The sequence below is a fragment of the Jaculus jaculus genome, chromosome 1 (assembly GCF_020740685.1).
Source record: "Jaculus jaculus isolate mJacJac1 chromosome 1, mJacJac1.mat.Y.cur, whole genome shotgun sequence".
NCBI classification, from domain to species: Eukaryota; Metazoa; Chordata; class Mammalia; order Rodentia; family Dipodidae; genus Jaculus; species Jaculus jaculus.
Genome location: NC_059102.1, coordinates 237716299 through 237737606, shown reverse-complemented (window position 1 = coordinate 237737606; position 21308 = coordinate 237716299). Strand labels below are relative to the sequence as shown.

Sequence of the window (21308 nt, the reverse complement as noted above, 5' to 3'; positions counted from 1 at the left end):
ATGTAAAAAATGCTTGAATCAAAACAGAGTAGCCTTACAAAATGAAAATGGGGCTAATGATAAGTATTGAAATTTGTGGTCTCTTACTTTTAGATGGAAGTGGAAGCAGTGACCCATAAGATGGAAAATTTGCAGCAAGATTATGAACTCAAATTAGAACAATACACTCATCTTCTTGATATTAGGGCTGCGCGCATCCAAAAGTTAGAAGGTACAGTGTACACAATTGTTTTGCCCACCATAATTAGAACAGTAAATTTTATAACAGTTGAAAATGTCATCTAAAGCCAGGCATGGTGGCGTACACCTTTAATCCCAGCACTCGGGAGGCAGAGGTAGGAGGATCGCCATGAGTTCGAGGCCACTCTGAGTCTCCATAGGGAATTCCAAGTCAGTCTGGGCCAGAGTGAGGCCCTACCTCAATAAACCAAAAAAAAAAAAAAAAAGAAAATGTCATCCAAATCTTTCTCACAATATCTTTTTTCTATATTTTTCCCAATTCCTAGCTATAATAATAATGTTACCAGAAAGGCTGTTCCGTCTAATTATTTTCTTCTCCAGAATTTTTAATAGGATTTTGTAAAAATGTACTGCATTTTTGAGCTGGAGGGATGGGTTAGCAGTTAAGGCATTTGCCTGCAAAGCCAACAGACCCGGGTTTGATTCCCCAGGACCCACGTTAGCCAGATGCACAAGGAGGTGCACACATCTGGAGTTTGTTTGCAGTGGCTGGAGGCCCTGGAATGCCCATTCTCTCTCTCTGACTCTCACTCTTCCTCTTTCTTCATCAAATAAATAAATAAAAATAAAAAATATTTTTTTAAAAAATGTACTGCATTTTGAACTGTGTCTTGTGGGCAAGATTTCAGAATAGTTCACAAAGTATCACAAACTCCAACCTGTCACCACCGTTTTCATTTTTCCTCAAGCAATTTATGTTCCTCAGCCAGTAGATCTCCCTGCTCCCTGTCAGTCACTCTGTTCTTTCTTTGCCTGCTTGTTTTCTTGCTGTTTGCTCTGCCTAAGCTTCCTTGCTACCTTGACTTCAGAGGATAAATACCTTCCCATTCTTCAGAATCTAGATCAGCACCCAACATGCCAGGAAAGTGGCTCTGATAACTTCTGACTACCACCCTCTAATTGAAGTGTCCTTACAGTGATGGTCAGAATTTAGAAAATAGGAAAATTCACCCAAGAGTGCTGGATGTTGTGGTACATGACTATAATACCAATATTCAGGAAGACAAAGCACTGGATTTGAAGCCAGCTTGGGTTCTGTAGTAAATTCAGTGCCAGCCTGGGCTATTTAGAGACTTTGTCTTGCAAAGAAAAAAAAAATCACTCAAGGAGCTTGCTTAAAATGTGGCTTATAGGACTCAACCCCACAGATTCTAGTTTTCCTCTCATATACTTTGGAAATGTTTAGGGATTGTTCAACTACTGTGGTGGAATCTTTCATATCCATTATAACCACAATATAAGTTCTCCATATTCACATCTACCATCAGACAATACTGAATTCAGTTACCTATGCCATCAGCAACTTTAAACTCTTAAAAGTCTAAAAAGTCTTTTGTTCACAGTTTATACTTACTGATATTGACCATACTGAAAACTACGTGATGTTTTAAAATAGTTCTAATTTGTGTCACAGTAATAACATGCAAATCATACTATTTATTTTTTCAGTTGTAATTTCTAAAACAAGTGGGAAGTGTGGCATTGTTCTAATTCTTAACTATTTAAAGTGTTCTTTTCTTACATTTTATAAATCTTTTTAGAGCCTGGCTAAATAGAAAACAGATGAATTCTCCATCTGCAGATGTGTTTAATCTGTTATGATATCACACATCACATAGCCTCTGAGAAGCTCCATTATATACCCATAAGAGAATAAAAATGAAAAGGGCAAATACTATCTTAGTATTATTATAAAAATATTTTTATCCTCACAGAACTTTAAAACAGTTTTAGAGACCCTTGAGAGCTCCTAGATCACATTTTAAGAATGTATGCTGTATGAATAAGAGCAAAATAAGTATTTTAACCAGATTGAACAGAATTTTCCAAAAGTCAAGGAGCAGTGTGTACCTTTTATTCCAATAAGTACTCAATAAAAATTTGCATAATGGAAATTTCTTGATTATAAGGGAGATCTCAGAGTGAAGAATTTTCATTCTTTTCAAGTTTTAACCAGCCTTTACCAATATGTTTTGCCTGTCCTCTAATCTCACTAATTCATTCCATAAATGTAATCAAGCTCCTAATGCATCCTAAGCAAGTACTAGCCAGTGAGCATAGAGATGGGAAGATACTTAGGTACCATTGCAAGCAATCTTCAAAATGTAGACAAGTAAAATGGCTGTATTTCAAAGAATGTGATCCAAGTAAAAGCAGAAAGCCTTGTCTTAATCCATCTGTGGTGGTATAGCAGAATATCTAGGACCAGGTAATGTATAATGAAAGCAGATAAACAGATAGGTGTTTTGATGCTGGAGACTAAACCTGGTCTTGTGTAGACTGAGCATCCATTTTATCCTTGAGCTACCCCTTCTCCCAGACCAAAAGTTTTTTTTATTATAGTTATGAAAGCTGGGGAGTTTAAATTGAGGGGCCTGTCTATGGTAAGAGCTTTCTTGCTGTGTTACACCATGGCAGAATTCATAACAGCAAAGAAGGAGCCATACAGAGTTTTATTATAAAACTCACTCTTGTTATAATGAACCAACCCTCATGGCAATGACATTAATCCATTAATGGTAGCAGAACCCACATGACCTTCTTGCCCCTTTGAAGGTCCCACCTCTCAACACAGTATCATTTGGAATTAAGTTTCCAGCGCATGAACTTTGGGAACACATTCATGCTATATATTCATGAAATAGTGATAGTATTGTGCCTTTTCTTACCTCAGGATTCAGAAAGAACTCCACACATTTAGGTATGGACTTGCTAAAACTGACACCACTCTTCCCCTCACACCCCCTTAAGAAAAAAAAAAAAACAGAATTAAAAATAATTGAAGGTATTCCAAATAGCAAATAGAACAGGGAAGCAAGTAACAAAAGAATATGGGGTAATTCTGGGGCACCTGGATGAATGCTGGTACCATCACATGAGATTTAAAGTACAGAAACAACTAGAAAACAATATGATACTGTGGTGGTTTGAATCAGATGTCCCTATAAACTTATGTGTTCTGAATGTTTGGTCCCCAAGCTGGTGGTAATTTGGGAGATGAAGCCTTGCTAGAGGAAGTGTGATGTTGAAAGTAGGCTTAGGAGCATTATAGGTAACTCCTCCTTGCCAGAGTTTGCCTCACTCTCTTCCTGCTGTTTCCTACCTGCTGTGGCAGAAGTTATATCCAGCCTCTACTCATGCCATCCTTTCTCTACCATCATGAAGTTTCCCCTTAAGACAGGAAGCCAAGAAAAAAATTTCCTCCCATCAGCTGCTTTTGGTCAAGTGCTTTGTCTCAGCAACAAGAAGGTAACTATAACTGATACCTTCTATCTTTGAATATATTGGGTTTCCTGTGTCTTTGAGATATGTGGAAGTTAATGAAAGAAACAAAACATTAAATAGATGTTCTGGAATTAGTATACAAATCTGAATTTAAAACATAAATATGGGCTAGAGAGATGGTGTAATAGCTTCAGGTTTGCTGAGATGAACTTCGAAATCAGGCACAGTTATGGAGGAAGGGATTTGTTGAAGCTTGCAGATCCAGGGGAAGTTCCATAATGGCAGAAGAAGCTGGCCTGCTTTCACAGGTCCAACCAGAGAGAGAGCCAAAAGCCCAAAAAAGGAAAACCAAACAGCACACTTCAGGAACTCCAGGTAGAACTAGGCACTTTGCATATGTTTAGATTGGAATTTCAAACCCACCACCACACCTTGAGGTTCACCCAGTGACACTTCCTCACCCAGGAAGCTGCAGATCCAAACTACAAACTAATAAAACACTGAATATATTGAAGGTCATCTATTTAAACTACCACAGATGGCTTAGCAGTTAAGGCAGTTGCCTGCAAAGCCTAAAGACCCAGGTTCAATTCCACATACCCATGTAAGCCAGATGTACAAGGTGGCACATACATCATGAGTGGATTTACATTGACTAGAGGTTTTGGCACATCCATCTTCTATGTGTGTGTCTCTGTCTGCCTCTTTCTCTTGTTCCCCTTCTCTCAAATAAATAAAATATTTTTAAAAAACATAAATATGGGGCTGGAGAGATGGATTAGTGGTTAAGGTACTTGCTTGCAAAGCCTAAGGACCCATGTTACAGTCTCCAGGTCCCACATTAGCCAGACACACAAAGGTGAGGCAAGTGCACGATCACACATGCCCACTAGGTGGCACAAGTGTCTGGAGTTTGATTTCAGTGTCTGAGGCCTTGGCGTACCAGTTCTCTCTCCCTTTCTCTGTCTCTCACTATCTCTCTTGTCTCTCTAAAATATAAAAATTTTAAAAAACATAAATATGAATGCTTTCAACATATTGACAGTAGTTAAAGTCATAAAAGTAGATAAAGATCACCCATGAGAGTATGTGGACTAAGAAGAGAATTCAAAATAACCTCAGAAGGGATGGAGAGATGGATAAGTGGTTATGGTGCTTGCCTACAAAGGCTAAGGACCTGAATTTGATCCTCCAGTACCCATGTAAAACCAGATGCACAAAGTGCCTCATGCATCTGGAGTTTGCTAACGCTTAAGGTCCTGGCATGCCCATTTTCTGTCTCTTCTCTCTATCTCTCTGTTTGCAAGTAAATAAGTAAATAATGTTCTTGTAGGGCTGGAGAGATGGCTTAAAAATTAAGGCATTTGCCTGCAAAGCCAAAGGACCCAGGTTCAATTTCCCAGGACCCACATAAGCCAAAAGCACAAAGTAGTGCATGCATCTTGAGTTCATTTGCAGTAGGTGGAGGCCCTGATATTCCCATATTCATTCATTCATATTCATTCATTTTCTCTCTCTCTCTCTCTTTCTCTCTCTCAAATAAATAAATAAATATAAAAATATTAAAAATAATAATTTTTTTAAATAACACCAGATGAGGAGAGGAAGAGAAATAAGAGAAGCAGGAGAAATAAAATGTGAATTAGTTTGGGCCTCATCACCATAATCATGGTAACAAGCATACCAGTCAATGCCTCCTAGCTCTCCCAGAAGTAGAAGCAAATATATCTCATTACGCTAAAGAGAAGGGAGCCAATAAAAAGAAAACGCCTTTACGAGAGAGGAGAGTGTGAATGGAGCAGACACAAACGAGTGGGTGGAGTCCGGATAGTGCCCTCAACTGTCCAGTCAGAGGAGTGAGTGAGTCCAGATAGTGCCCTCAACTGTCAAGAGATAGATAAGTGCGTGGAATCTAGATAATGTCTTCAACTGTCCAATCCAAGGCTATTTTTTTGTCCTTTTCTCCATATAGGCTTACAAATGTTTTATTTTTATTCTCATAATTATAAATTGACAAATTGAAGTTGCATATATTTCTTTAAATTTTTTTATTTGACAGACACACACAGATAGAGAGAGAATAAGGGTGCACCAGGGCCTCAAGCCAGTGAAACCAAACTCCAGACACATGCTCCACCATGAGCATCTGGCTTACGTGGGTCCTGGAGAACCAATGCTGGATCCTTAGGCTTTGCAGGCTAGCTCCTTATCTGCCAAGTCATCTCTTCAGTCCCAGTTTGCATATATTTTGAAGTTGTAATTCTGTTTTTAAATATATAGTGTCAAAGTAAGTGATGGATTTCTGATACTACAGTAGCATTTGTAAAAATATATATATATATAGTCAGAGACTGCAAGACTGAGACCACTCAATGAAAGCATACCGAATCCTCAGATGTCAGTATCTTAACATTGCTAAACTCTCTCCTCTTGCAGCCCAATTAAAAGATATTGCCTATGGCACCAAGCAGTACAAATTTAAAGCAGAAATTGCGCCAGATGACTCTGTTGATGAATTTGATGAGACCATCCACCTAGAACGAGGAGAGAATTTATTTGAGATCCATATCAGCAAAGTAACCTTCTCTTCTGAAGTTTTGCAGGCATCTGGTGATAAAGAGCCTGTTACTTTCTGTACCTATGCCTTCTATGATTTTGAACTGCAGACAACTCCCATAGTGCGAGGTTTTCACCCAGAGTATAATTTCACCTCTCAGTATGTTGTTCATGTAAATGACTTATTTTTGCAATATGTTCAGAAGAACACTATCACTCTTGAGCTCCACCAAGCCTATAGCACAGACTATGAAACAATTGCAGCATGTCAACTGAGATTCCATGAAATTCTGGAGAAAAGTGGTCGAATATTTTGCAAAGCAAGTTTGGTTGGTAAGTACATTTTATAAGCTTTGGGTTATTAACTCACTAATTTGGTTTATGTATTTTTTAAAGTTAGAGCAAGAGGATAATGAGAACTGTGGCACATTGCCAGTTCCGATGAAGCCTTTACTGGTAGGATGGTGCTGGTAGAGACCCAAAGGAAGAGCTCTGTGAGGCAGTCAGGGGAAGGAGTTTTCAGGCAGGGGAGTAGCAAAAACAAGGGCCTGAGAGAGAACCAGAAGGCAGCTACCAATTGTCTAAAGATGAAATTAAAGCAACAGACAGTGACCAGATCATGATGTAGTGTCTTGTAAGTAACAGTGAGTAGTTAGGGTTTTCTAGGACTGAGAGAAAACCTCTTCAGTGCCATGGAAGAGGAATCCTTAAGGAACAGGAGGAACCAGGACCATTCTCAGGCTGTTACACTAATCTGTGAAATGGCGGTGATGGCTTGAGCTGAGGTGGGAATAAAACAGGTGGCATTGTGCTTCCATGTGACCCATTAAAGAAAAGAGTTAGATATGAAAAAGTGGGCTCTGTGCCAAAGAAAGAGGAAGAAAAATCACAAAGGAAATTCACAAAAGTCGTCATAGGACAACTGAAGAGAGTGAAGAAAAAGAAGCTGCATAGGGTCTGGTCAGCATCCCGACAGCTAGTCAATAGGAAGGAGGCTTCCAGCTCAGCTACAGCTCGAGTTCTTAACTCAAGTCCTTCAACTGGGACACATAGGGTCTTCAGTAATAGGGTCTTACCATGTAGTTCTTTTTGACTGTGCATGTGTGAGGTACATGTACAGAGGACAACCTCTGGTGTTACTCCATCTACTTTCTTTAAGGTTTCTCTTTGACCTGAAACTTAGCAATTAGGCTAGACTAGCTGGCCAGCAAGCCCCAGGAATTCATCCCCACCGCTCCAGCACTGGAATTACAAGCACATCCACCACGTCCAGCAGTAAACTTAAAATAGAGAAAATAATGAAACATGAGTTCTGGGCATTGAATTCAGATCCTCATGCTTGAGAGGCAAGACCCTTATGAACTGAGCCACCTCCCCAGCTAGAGAACCTCTTCTTGATAACTGAGCTTCCCTAGGAATGGAACAACAGGGAACAGCCACAAATTAGGGACTCTGAATCTAACCTGCCACAGCCCCTGAGTGAGAGCTCTGAGAGGCAGTTGTGGTGAACAGAAGGGGCAATGCTAATAAGCCAAAAAGTTCAGGTGGCTGGAGGCTCCAGGTGACATTGATTGCAAAGAAAAAAGTAGTCCCGCCCTCAGTAGCCAGAGCAGACCTCATCAACTGAGAATAGCTGCGGGGGTTGATAGACCTGAGCCTAAAGGCAGTATGTAAATGAGCCTCTGGACCTGCCTACCTGCTGTTCAATGCTGTGGAGTCCAAGAGCTCAAGTGAGACCCACAGTGGCATCCCTCTATCCAAGAAAGCAAGGCTTGAAGCTTTGGAATGCACAATCACAGATCCTCTGCCTAGACAGATCTCTACTGTGATTTCTTTTCCCACTCCAAGCACACATGGAAGTTAATCCCCCACCTAGTTAAGTACTACCTGATGGACAGTCTGGGAGTCTTCAGAGGACTGGAGACTGTCAGATTTCCCAGCTATCAGAAGGCAAAGCCAAGTGTGGCTTGTATACACAGAAGGGACAACACTAAAGTGAAGACAGACCTGGCAGACAGCAGAAACATGTCAAGTAAGGCTCGACACCAGCCCAATCCATAAGACAAGAGTCCACTATACTTTTGGTGGTATTTTTTTTTTACCTTACTGGATTGTGTGTGTGTGTGTTTAATATTTTATTTATGTATTTATTTGAGAGGGAGAGAATAGGTGCAACAGAGACTCCAGCCATGCAAATGAACTCCAGACACATGTGCCACCTTGTGCATCTGGCTTACATGGGTACTGGGGAATCAAACCTGGGTCCTTAGGCTTCACTGTTAGGTGCGTTAACTGCTAAGCCATTTCTTCAGGCTGGATTTTTTTTTTTTTTTAATTCTTGTATTACTTAATTGTTTTTTGAGCCTTCTCTTTTTTAAAAAAAAATTTTTTTTTGTTTTATCTTTATTTATTTATTTGAGAGCAACAGACAGAGAAAGAGACAGATAGATAGAGAACAGGCACGCCAGGGCCTCCAGCCACTGCAAACGAACTCCAGACGCATGTGCCCCCTTGTGCATCTGGCTAACGTGGGACCTGGGGAATCGAGCCTCAAACCGGGGTCCTTTGGCTTCACAGGCAAGTGCTTAACTGCTAAGCCATCTCTCCAGCCCTTTTTGAGCCTTCTTATTTGGGAAGAAATCTCTTCTTTTTTTATTTTTTTATTTTTTTTAGTTTTATTAATCCCTTGCTTTTTCTCTTCCCTACCACATTCTTCTTCGTGCTTCCTCTTCTTTTTTCTTCCTTTCATTTAATTTTGCTTCTCCTTTTGTTTGTACCCTTTCTTCCCTTCTTCCTTGTCTCATTCATGTACTATTTCCACATTTACCATAAATAATTTTTAACTTCATAGCACACTCTACATTAGTTTTGTGCCTTATTATTCTGTCTGTCCATTGGTGATTTATGTGTTGGCTATGATCAGTGTGACATACACTTCTATGTCACGTGTGCTTTGATTTTTTTGTTGTTGTTGCTAAAAGCTTGTTTTATTCTAAGTGGCAGTAGAGATTGAGCATGAAGATAGGCTGCCCACAATAACATTCTGTCCTTCAAATCAAAGATATGCAAATAGTTGTGCACATTGCAACCCAAGAACCGTGAAACAACAAGAAAACACGATGCCCCCAAAGATTATGATTCCTCAACTAATGAATTCAAAATATTGAAATAGATAAAATGGCAGGTGAAGACTTAGAAGTTCACTAGTAAAACTGATCAGTGACCTCTAAGGGGATACAAGCAAACAGATGAATTCATTTCAAGACTTACAGAGGAAAGCCAGTAACCTAGAGAGACAGTCAGCATAATGAATGAGAAGATCAACAACATGGGTGAAAAGGCATCAATATGAAACCAGGTTTCAGCAAGGAAATTGGACTTTGGGTGTGGGACTATAGAGAAAAGGAAGAAATGTTGGAAATGAAAAGCTCAAAAGTTATGCTAGCTAAACAGTTATAGAAGCCTGCTTGCAAAGCTCAGGTTCAATCTCCATTACCCATGCAGAGCCAGGTAAACAAAGTCATACTTGGGTGGAGCTTGTTGCAGCAACAAGAGGCCCTGGGAGTATCCATTTTCTCGCCCCCCCCCCCCCGGCCAAATAAACAAGTAAAACATTTTTTAATACTGTGCAAGTTACGCTGGGAAAGTGGCTCAGCAGATAAAGGTGCTTGCTCTACAAGCCTGTAAACCTCATATGATTTCCTAGCACCTATGTAAAGCTAGACACAAAGTGGAACACACATCTGTAACTCCTACCACAGCAATGGTAGGCAGAGCCAAGAGAATCCAGAAGCCTCACAGATCAGCTATAATGGCCTTTCCAATGGCAAATCAACAATAAGAGGGACCCTGGGTCTAGAGAGATGGCTTAGCAGTTAAGACACTTGCCTGCAAAAGCCTAAGGACCAAGTTTGATGCCCCAGAACACACGTACACCAGATGCACATGGTGGTATGCTTCTGGAGTTTGTTTGCACTGGCTTAGAGGTGTGCCCATTCAATATATAAATTAATATTTTTTTAAAAGAAGGAGACCCTGTCAAAATAGAAAGTTGAAGGTAAAAATTGACACATCAGAATTTTCCTCTGACCTTCACACACGTGCTGTGGCCCCTGTATGCCCACATCCACACAAACTTCTTTTAAACCTCTTGAGTCAGATAAAAAGCCCAGTGGAAAGTATCACCAATAGACTTGACTAAGCAGAAAGAATACCAGGGATGGAGGACAAGGTCAAAGAAATATATTCAAACTTCAGTGAGGGGAGGAAAGTAAACAAACATGACCATAGGAGCCAGAAACTCAGATTCAATCAGAAACCAAATCTAAGAGTCCACAGAGTCGAAGAAAGAGCTGGGATGGAGACAAGGCAAAGACAGAACATGGTGGATCACCCCTATAAACCCAGAACTTAGGTTCCCATAAGATTATCCATGGCTACCACAGTCCTTACCCTCAAGAAACTTCTCAGGTGGTATGAAAAACTGTACACTTGTGAACAGACAGATAGGCGTAGCCAGAACTGTAAAAAAAAAAAAAAAAAGAACTTAGGGCCATTTAAGTCTTCAGCAGCCACAATGGAAAGTCCTAGAGAAAAGGCAGAGCTGCCTTGAGTGGAGAAAGCAGGGCACATATCATATAAGGGCAGATTTAGTATGTTATATATTTAGGGGAGCTAGAATATTTTCCCTGTACTTACAGTTTAATAGAGAATATGCAATTTCCCTTGAAAGTTGAATTACAATGTTGAATGTCAGTTGTATAATTTTGAGGCTGTGTATTGTAAATGTCAGGCTAGATTGAGTACAACTTGTTTAAAGAAAATAATACAGTATCCAAAAGACTCTGTGGAATATCTGATTTGCTATTTAGATTTTCTTTGTCAGAAGGATTGAAATGATATCAATTGAAATATCTCAATCATAATTTTGCATAGTTATTTTGTATTTAACATACAGTGAAATTCTTATGTAACCATTTCTTTGTTTCTATTCTCCAGGCATCATTTGAACAAGTCTTATTTTACTCAGCATGAAGTTTATACTTTGAATGTATAATAGCATTGATAAATTTTATTCATATATATTTTCATTGATTGTGTGTAGGAACTAAAGGAGTTGTCCCAAATTTTGGCACAGTAGAATACTGGTTCCAGTTAAGAGTTCCCATGGATCAGGCAATTCGACTTTATCGAGAACGGGCAAAGGCTTTGGGATATATAAGATCAAATGTTAATGGGCCAGAGCAAATGCAATTGGTAAGCTTGTTGACTGTAAGATTGTTTTATGGTACATAAGTATTTCCTTTTTTAAAAAATAATTTTTTTAAATTTTTATTTATTTATTTGAGAGCGACAGACACAGAGAGAAAGACAGATAGAGGGAGAGAGAGAGAATGGGCGCGCCAGGGCTTCCAGCCTCTGCAAACGAACTCCAGACGCGTGCGCCCCTTGTGCATCTGGCTAGCGTGGGACCTGGGGAACCGAGCCTCGAACCGGGGTCCTTAGGCTTTACAGGCAAGCGCTTAACCGCTAAGCCATCTCTCCAGCCCTGACTTTTTGTTTTAGAAAAATGATACTAGCAAGATTTAACAGAATCAGTACAGAAATGATGTATGTGTGCCTCACCTACTGACATCTTACATAACTATAGCTGAAGGCTGGAAATTGAGCTGAGTGTAAAGGTGCGGAAGTCTAGCCCCAACTACTTGGGAGGCTAAGGCATAAGGACCGATCATAAGTTCAAAGCCAGCTTGGCCACAAAGGCTGAGGATATAATTCAGAGGTAGAGTGTTTACCTAGCTTGCAAGCCCTTGCAGGGTTCACTCCCTGTGCTGAAAAGCAAAGTTAAACAGGAAATAAACTCTGTACATTGCTGTTTATTAAGCTACATACCTTATTCAGACTCCATCAGTCATTTTTTTTTAATTTTTTTTTATTTATTTATTTGAGAGTGACAGACACAGAGAGAAAGACAGGTAGAGGGAGAGAGAGAGAATGGGCGCGCCAGGGCTTCCAGCCTCTGCAAACGAACTCCAGACGCGTGCACCCCCTTGTGCATCTGGCTAGCGTGGGACCTGGGGAACTGAGCCTCGAACTGGGGTTCTTAGGCTTCACAAGCAAGCACTTAACCACTAAGCCATCTCTCCAGCCCATCATTTTTAATATATATTTTTATTGACAATTTCTATACTTACAGAAAACAAACCATGGTATTTCCCTCCCTCCCCCACTTTCCCCTTCATAACTCTACTCTCCGTCATAACCCCTCCCTCTCCATTAGTCTCTCTTTTAATTTGATGTCATCATCTTTTTCTTCTATTATGAGGGTCTTGTGTAGGTTTTGCTAGGCACTGCAAGGTCATGGATATCAAGGCCAATTTCTTTCCAGACAGTTGTATGTAAGGAATGGTACCCTTCGTTTGGTTCTTTCCACCTCTTCCGCAGTGGACCCTGAGCTTTGGAGGGCGTGAGATGTTTCAGTGCTGGACACTTCTCCATCCCTTCTTCTCAGCACTATGTTGCCTTTTGGGTCATCCCAGTGGTCATTGGCATTGGAAAAGAGAAGCTTCTCTAACAAGAAGTGAGAGTAGCATTAATATATGGGCCTGGGTTACCTCGCTTACTATAATCCTTTCCAGATCCATCCATTTCCTTACAAATTTCATAATTTCATTTTTCTTTTCTGCTAAATACAACTCCATTGTGTAAATGTACCACATATTTATTATCCATTCATCTGTGGATGAACACCTAGGATGGTTCCATATCTTAGGTATTGTGAATAGAGCAGTGAACATGGTTGTGCAAGAATCTCTAAGGTAGTGAGAAGAGTCATTAGGATATATGCCTACGAGTGCTGTAGCTGGATCATATGGTAAATCTATTTTTAGCTGTGTCAAGAACCTCCACACTGATTTCTACGATGGCTATGCCAGATTACATTCCCACCAACAGTGTAGAAAGTTTCCCCTTTTACCACATCCTCAGCAACACTTACTGTCATTTGTTTTCTTGATGGTAGCCATTCTGACAGAAGAGAGATGGAATCTTAAGGTAGTTTTAATATGCATTTCCCTGATGGCTAACGATGTAGAACACTTGTTTGATGTTTTTATGCCATCTGTATTTCTTCCCTTGAGAAATCTCTATTTAATTCCATAGACCATTTTTTAATTGGGTTGTTTGATTTCTTATTGTTCTGTTTTTTGAGTTCTTTGTATGTTCTAGATATTAATCCTCTGTCAGATGTGTAGCTGGCAAAGATTTTCTCACATTCTGTAGGTTGTCTGTTTGCTCTATTCATAGTGTCCTTGGCTGTACAAAAGCTTTGTAATTTCATAAGATCCCAGTGGTTGATTAATGGTTTTATTTTCTGAGCAATTGGGGTTATATGCAGAAAGTCATTACCTATGCCAATATGTTGAAGGGTTTCCCCTACCTTTTCCTCTAGTGATGTCAGAGTTTCAGGTCTGATATTAAAGTCCCTCATCCACTTGGATTTGATACTTGTGCATGGAGAAAGACAAGGATCATTTTTCTTCTTTCTACATATAGATATCCAGCTTTCCCATCACCACTTGTTCAAGAGGCTGTCTTTTCTCCAAAATCAGATGGCTGTAGCTGCCTGGATTAACATCTGGGTCTCTATTCTGTTCCATTGATCTACATGTCTGTCTTTGGGCAAATACCATGCTGTTTTTGTTACTGTGACTTTATAATATAGCTTAAAATCAGGTCTGGTGATACCACCAGCCTTATTTTTATTGCTCAAGATTGTTTTGGTTATGAAAGGTTTTTGGTGCTTCTAAATGAATTTTAGGATTTTTTTTCTATTTCTGTGCAGAATACCATTGGAATTTTAATGGGGATCGCATTAAATGTATAGATTGCTTTTGGTAAGATTGACATTTTCACAATATTGATTCTTCCAGTGCAGGCCTGTGTACCTGTTTTTTTGTTGTTGTTTGTTTGTTTGTTCTTATTGTTTTTGTCATTCGGCCTCATTACATTTGGGGGGGGGACTTCCAGTCTCACCAGTGCTGAGCTGGAGCTTGATCAGCTGTGCTGGCTGTGCTGCCACGGGGGCTGAATGCCAGAGGTTCACAGTTCTGATGGGGAATGGGAGAGTTCAGGCTTCTGGAGTTGCTTACACAGTTCTACCTGTATCCCTTTTAGTAGCTCCTTAGTTGATCTTCAGATTTCTTAACTTTGCAAGAAGGCTCTTGAAGTTGAAAAATCCCCTTGTTTGGTTTCCACTGATCCTGCCACCACCTGGCGCACCTGGCAGGGCGATGCCAGGTGGTTGTGCGGACCACACGGTTCACGGCCACAAGCACCTCAGTGGGATTCTGGCTGTTTTCCTCCTTTCTGGTGGATCTTGCGCTCTCCTGCTTCCCCACTGCATCTGAGAATAACCTATACTCCTTCACTTTTCAGGAGAAGAGTGTATTTTCCTGTGGTTTTGCTTAAATCCCTCCCTAGGCTGGTTTGGCGTAGCTCCTATGCCACCATCTTACCTGGAAGTCTCCATCAGTCATTTTATGTGTAGTTATCCTGTGCACTTTTATAACCTGCATAAACTGACATTACTACCACCCCAGTGCACAGAACTGTTCTATTCGTACACTTGTAGACTGTAACTATAGTACTATTATCACACTTCAAGAGTCTTGGTAATAGTTTCTCTTGTTAAGCAAATAACTACCAATGGACTATCTCTTACTATGTTTTTTCTCAAACTGCTTCTGCCCATTAGATTTATGCAATGCAAAGCAAACTAGAAAATGAGTATTTTCATTCTGTGAAGTGGGAGTTTAAATGCAGTTTCCCATTTCCCAAACTGTATTTCATGGAGTCCTAATGACTACATTTCCAAATAAATTCCATGAGCCAGTAGATGCAGAAAGCACTCATTGAACAGTTAAATAGAATTCCAGAGTTGGTGGCCTCTTGTGTTTAATGTGACTATCAACAGAAAAGATAAAGTACTCACTTATATTGAGTGTCAGAAGAGAATTTAGTAGAAACATCTTAGAATGTCTATTCAAACCATAATTATCCTACCTTTTTCTCTCAACACTGCCTGGACCCCAAAGATTTATGTTAGGTAATCCCATTTCCTCCCACATTTCTCCCTGTTTTAATGGTTCACAAATATCCACTTGCCCCAGTTGGGCCAATCAGATCCTGCCTGCTGTGAGAGCAAGAGAAAGCAAGTCTTCTGTGTTGAGACATGGGAAATTGAAAGCTCTTAGCAGCCATCTTCTGAAATATTAGTCAGCAAAGGAACAAAAATGAGTCTGAAGAGAGAACAGTGAGCCAAAGTTAGAGAAAAAGAGAGACCAGATAGAGAATAAATTCTGGTGGTTTCAAGTCCTGCTTTCTTCCTAAGGCTCAGCCACATTTCTCCTATACCATGAAATACCTCTGTAATGTTTTATGAAATTACTTGCTTTTGTTACTTTTGCTAGCAGATTACTTTTTGTAATTTTTACTTAAAGAACCCTGATTAATTAAGCATTGATTCCCGAACACAAAAAAATAATGGCACTTACTTCCAAGAGATTATCTTTCTGACTAGTGTTATTCACAAAACACTTTGGAAAAGGCTCTTCTGGAAATGAGAATTAGAAATGGAGAGATTAGATTATTTGCTTAGATTTGTTGCTTAAAGTGTTGAGACTACCAGATTCTAGCTTAGAGTAAGTCATTTACTGGTCAGTTTCAGCTTTAGTGGATTTATTTGGGCACATAACCAAAGGAGATACATTTTCAATCATCCCACTGAACCTTCCTATCTGAGTACAAAGGACCCCTGGGAAAGCAGGACTGTGATGCCCTGCTCAGGTTTCCCTATTCCTGCCACCTGACATGCTGGCTATCTTATTAATATTCACATTCCCAGCTCTATCTAATGTCCCCTTGGCTCATCTCTCTCTGAAAAGGCCTCCAATCCCAGCTTTTTATAATTTTAGGGTTTTCCCTGACTGTTCTTTTCTTTGTGCAGCAGCTGGGTTTGGCTGTACTAGCTAAACTTGACCTCAGATATCATCATCTTTAAACTCCATTCCAGTTAAACACAACCATGTCCTTTAGTTGGGACATTCTCCTGTAGACACACCACTGATTTAACTCTTTAATTATTAAAAAGACTTAAAGAGCCGGGCGTGGAGGCACACGCCTTTAATCCCAGCACTTGGGAGGCAGAGGTAAGAGGATCAATGAGAGTTCAAGGCCACCCTGAGACTACATAGTGAATTCCAGGTCACCCTGAGCAAGAGTGAGACCCTACCTCAAAAAAAAAAAAAAAAAAAAAAAAGGCTTAAGGAACTTCACATTAGCTTCTTTTTGGTTTTATTTGATATCAGCACTAATTTCTACAAATATCCTCCACCTCCCACATTTACTACCACTAACACAGAATTATGTATTCATACATGTTCTGGATTTTTGAACATACTATCTCTACGCATATTAGTTTTGAATAAGAATAAAATTTTTGCAGAAGAAAATAACTTCAAAGTGAAAGTATGCAATTTTGTCCATTCACAACATTCTGTTTGGGGGTTGGCAGCTACTGTTTATGTTCTTGGTATTATTTCTATAATATAAATATCTATGTCTTTCCAGTTAAATCACCAAGCAGCCAAAACTACTCAACCCGGTTCAACAGACCCCACGGATGGCAACTTAAATGAGCTTCACATCACAGTAAGATGCTGTAGCCACCTGCAAGCCCAAGCGAGCCACCTGCAGCCACACTCTTATGTGGTGTACAGGTTTTTTGATTTTGCAGACCATGATACAGCCATCATTCCCAGTAGCAATGATCCACAGTTTGATGATCACATGTGTTTCCTAGTGCCTATGAGTATGGATTTGGACCGATACCTTAAGTCAGAGTCTCTGAGTTTTTATGTGTTTGATGATAGTGATACCCAGGAGAATATTTACATAGGAAAAGTTGACGTGCCTCTGATTTCATTGGCACATGACAGGTGTATCTCAGGTAAGCCTATGCTCTTGATTCTATAAAATTGTAATAGTGAACCTAAATTATACCTTTAGGGTTTGAGATATGATTTATTAAAAACTAATTTTCCTAATCTTTGAACTCCAGGACTAATATATGTTTGTGTGCACGTATATATTAGTTACTTCCTTGCTAGGAATTGTAGCATTTCCAATATTCAAGGGGTTTGTACTAATTATCTTATAGTATACTTACAAATACTACTTACTTATTGCCACTTAAAAATACATTGTCTAGCTGGGCGTGGTGACACACGCCTTTAATGTCAGCACTCAGGAGGCAGAGGTAGGAGGATTGCCATGAGTTCGAGGCCACCCTGAGACTCCATAGTGAATTCCAGGTCAGCCTGGGCTAGAGTGAGTCCTTACCTTGAAAAACCAAAAAAAAAAAAAAAACATAGATTGTCTAATAATACTTCATTCTCTCTCCCCTCTTTTGTGCTTATTGCCATATATGTGTACATAGCATGCATTTATTTTTATAACTTTTTATTAGCATTAATTGCACAACATGGGTTTCATTGTCACATTTTCATATATATACTTAGTATAATGTGATCATATCTCGCCTCCCCATTACTCTCATTTCCCTCTGATCTCTTTTCCTGTATAGATTATAAACCCAGTAAGGCAATATTATAGTTGCTTTGCTAATATAAGCTTATTCCTTTAATGAAGTGAGTAGAAGGGATAAAACATGTAATTGTAGAAGATACTGGCATTTATTATTTTTAATATTTCTGTTTCCTCCTATGGGTTGATATCATTTATCACTCTCATTTACTTCCTCAGTCTGGTGTTATTTCCTTTCTCCAACATAGCTCTGCCTTCTACTCCTTTATACTAGTGTTGTAATATATATTTTACCTTTTTTATTATAAGTCTAATGATACAACTTTGCAATTAATGTTGTATGTAATTGTCTTTTAAATTGGTTAAGAGGAAAAAAGAGAAAATACATTTGCATTGTCTTTTAGAATTACTTATAAAATTAACTTACTTGTTCCTGTATTGATTATTTTTCTCATTTCTGTGACAAAATACCTGACAAAGCAACTTAAGGAAGGAAGGATTTATTTTCATTCAGAGTTTGAGGGTGTGGCCTATCATGGTGAGAAAGGCATGGACGCAGGAGTTTTAGGCAGCTGGTCACATTGGTCACAGAAAGCAGAGAGAGATGAATACAACTGCATAGCTCACTTTCTCCTTTTTATTCAGTATGGGACCCCAGTCCTTGGAATGGTGCCACCCACATTTAGAATAGGTTTTCTTACCTCAATTAACATAATATATAAGCTCCCTTGCGCACATGTCCAAGTTGTCACCTAGGTAACTCTATATCCTGTCAAGTTGACAACAGAGATTGATCATCACAGGCCCACCCCTAAACACATCTAAACATACCACTTTTAAGTTATTACCTTCCACTTCTTGTCCTATAGATTCATGGCTACCTCATAATTCAAAATCAGTCCAGTCCAACTCTAAAAGTCCTCATAGTTTTTAACAGTCCCAGTGCTGTTCAAAAATCCAGTGTCTCTTCTGAGACTGAAAGAACCACTCTAAAATTAATAAAGTTGCACACTTCCAATATGCAGTAGCACATTCCCATTTCAAAGGGGAGGAGTGAAGCTATATCAAAGAAATGCCAGCCCAAAGCAAAAGCAGCAGCAATATCAAAACCCTGCAGTGCAAACATCAAATCCTGCAGGTCTGTGTCTGGCAAGTGGAACTTACGATAGAATCACCTGGGCTCCAAAGACTTGGGAGTCCCACCCCTCCAGTTCTGCTACCCACAACACATATAGCCTCTCTCTTGGACTAGCTTCACTCCATGCATGGAGATTTCCTCAGCAGACACCCATGATTCTGACATCTCCAAAATCCTGAGATCTCTATTTGCAACTCTAGTTCCCCTTCACAGCTTCATTCAAACCAATCCACAAATGCCCTCAAAGGTTCTCTGGAACCATGATACAATACTCCATAATCCCATCAATCTTGCATCTTTTATACCATGTGGATGACATTTCCAAGCTCTGTTGACAGCTGAGAATGGAGCCTGGCCCCCTTTGATGACAGTTTTGTATGCCATCTAGGTTGACCCTCAGGAAACACATACCTGGACAATTGTGTGCAAACAGGAAACCACTTCAGCTGCATTTTCATTTTAGAAGCTCTCTTTCAGATGAACTTTCCTCTTCATAAATTAAAGCCTTCAGCTGATGGGTTTTGCCCTTAAGGACACTCTTCCTATTGTTCCAGTCAAGAGAACAAAGTTCTTTTTTAGGAATGCTTCTTCAATAATTTCAAATGTTCTATTCTTTGCACACACCTTGTCTGGAACTTCACATTTGCTCACACACCCTTCCTTGCCAAAGTTAAAATTGTTTGTGCCTTTTTTCACTCATTGTAGATCTGTATAATAGTAAATACTAACCATAACATAGTCTGAATTCTAGGCTATCTTGAAATTTTTCCTTTACCAAAGAAATTAGCCCACCACTGTTGAACTTAACCTCACTGAACTTCTTAGGACTTAGGTAGACTGCAGCCAGACTCTGCCAGAATATCACACTAGTGACCTCCGTCCCATTTCCTAATGGAGTCCTTGTTTCCCTCTTAAACCTTATGAGCCATGCCTTCATAACTGACATTTCAGCTTCTGGTCTTCTTAGCTTCCACCATAATGGCCCTTTAAGTTCTGCCTACAGCATTATAGGACTTTTCTCACCCAAAATTGTAGACTGTCTGTATTCCTTCTGCAAACCAGGTCCAAAAGTCTTAAGAACCACATGGTCAGTTTTTTCACAGCAACATCCCCACTGTTGGTACCAGTTTTCTATATTAGTACTTTTCTCATTTCTGTGACAAAATACCTGACAAAAGCAACTTAAGGAAGGAAAGGTTTGTATTGGCTCATAATTTTAGGGTGTATTCTATCATAGTGGACAAGGCATGGCATTACAAGCATTAGTCAGCTGATTATATTGCATTCAGTCAGGAAGCAGAGAGGTAAATAAGGGTACATGCATGTAGCTTTGTATATGGCCATAGTCTTCCATTCCATGAGGCATAAATAGTATTGTAACAAGGTCCACTTTGAATGTCAAGCTCCTTTTAAATGTGTTGCTTGACCTTGGGTGTGTTTTTGTTTTTGTTTTAGTGGTGTTCTTTTTGTTTTGTTTTGGTTTTTGTTTTGTTTTGTTTGTTTTGTTTTGGTTTTTTGCTTGCCTTAAGCAGTAATGAGAAGTTGAGAAGTCTGGCTAAGATGTTGGCCTTGCCTGCTTGTTTGGCACTGAGATTGCTGTCTTTGACAGTATACCTGTGAATGCATTTATCTCCATGCTGTTCCAAATAAAGTTAGTCCTATCTAACAAGCCTATCTGACCATTTACATGTACTGTCTTCACTGGGCATAGCAAACACTTGAGTAAATGCTTCTTGATTGTTATACTGAGACTGTCCACCACCAGAGTCCTTAGTGGTTGTCTTTACCCATTTCCTCTACTTTGATCCTTACGTTTTGGGAAGAGTATTCCCTGAGCTCAGCAGATATTTTGCAAGTCTCCCCTTGCCTGTTACATTGTTTATCACCTCCCTATATTCCACCCAGATCTTTCACTTTCTTCAAAGTCTGGAGTTTAGGAAGCTTAGGGGAAGTGGTGTTTTGTTTTTTGAGTTTTTTTTCCCAGCCAGCAATTGAAAGAAATATATACTCCAGCAACTTTATCCCCCTCCTCTGCCTTTTCATGGGTAACAACTCTTTAAAGTCTCTCTTGCTTTAAAAAAAAAAAAAAAAGTAGTCAGGCATGGTGGCACACGCCTTTAATCTCAGCACTTGGGAGTCAGAGTTAGGAGGATCAACGTGAATTCGAGGCCACCCTGAGAATACATAGTGAATTCCAAGTCAGCAAGAGCTAGAGTGAAACCCTACCTCAAAAAAGCAAAAAAAAAAAAAGAAAAGAAGAAGAAGAAGAAGAAAGAAATACACACTTGAAGACCGAGTCCCCTAATCAAAAGTTATATTTTAAATATACACTTTTTATTTAAAAATAGACACTTCATCCCTAAAATCTAGTGCAGTGATTAAAATTTGCAATTCAATATTAGATTCAGCCAAGTGATAATTGTGTTAACTGCAGGTTGTTTAGGGTGGTCATGGATTTTTTTTGCTGGGCTATTATTAATTTTAGTAACCTAGAAGTTTGTAAAATATATTTAAAATTAGAACAGAATTATTTAGTAATACAAGG

At 39.4% G+C, this 21308-nt stretch overlaps 1 protein-coding gene across 7 annotated transcripts in view; it reads left to right on the top strand.

The window, feature by feature from the left end:
- Positions 1–21308, top strand: part of Rpgrip1l (RPGRIP1 like) — a 126957-nt gene that overhangs the window by 43811 nt on the left and 61838 nt on the right. For all 7 annotated transcript variants that reach the window (XM_045152937.1, XM_045152960.1, XM_045152967.1 and 4 more), the window contains 4 exons: positions 94–211; positions 5902–6354; positions 11126–11277; positions 16651–17029. In XM_045152937.1, the coding sequence (XP_045008872.1) occupies positions 94–211; positions 5902–6354; positions 11126–11277; positions 16651–17029 (1102 nt within the window). The remainder of the gene's footprint in view (positions 1–93; positions 212–5901; positions 6355–11125; positions 11278–16650; positions 17030–21308) is intronic.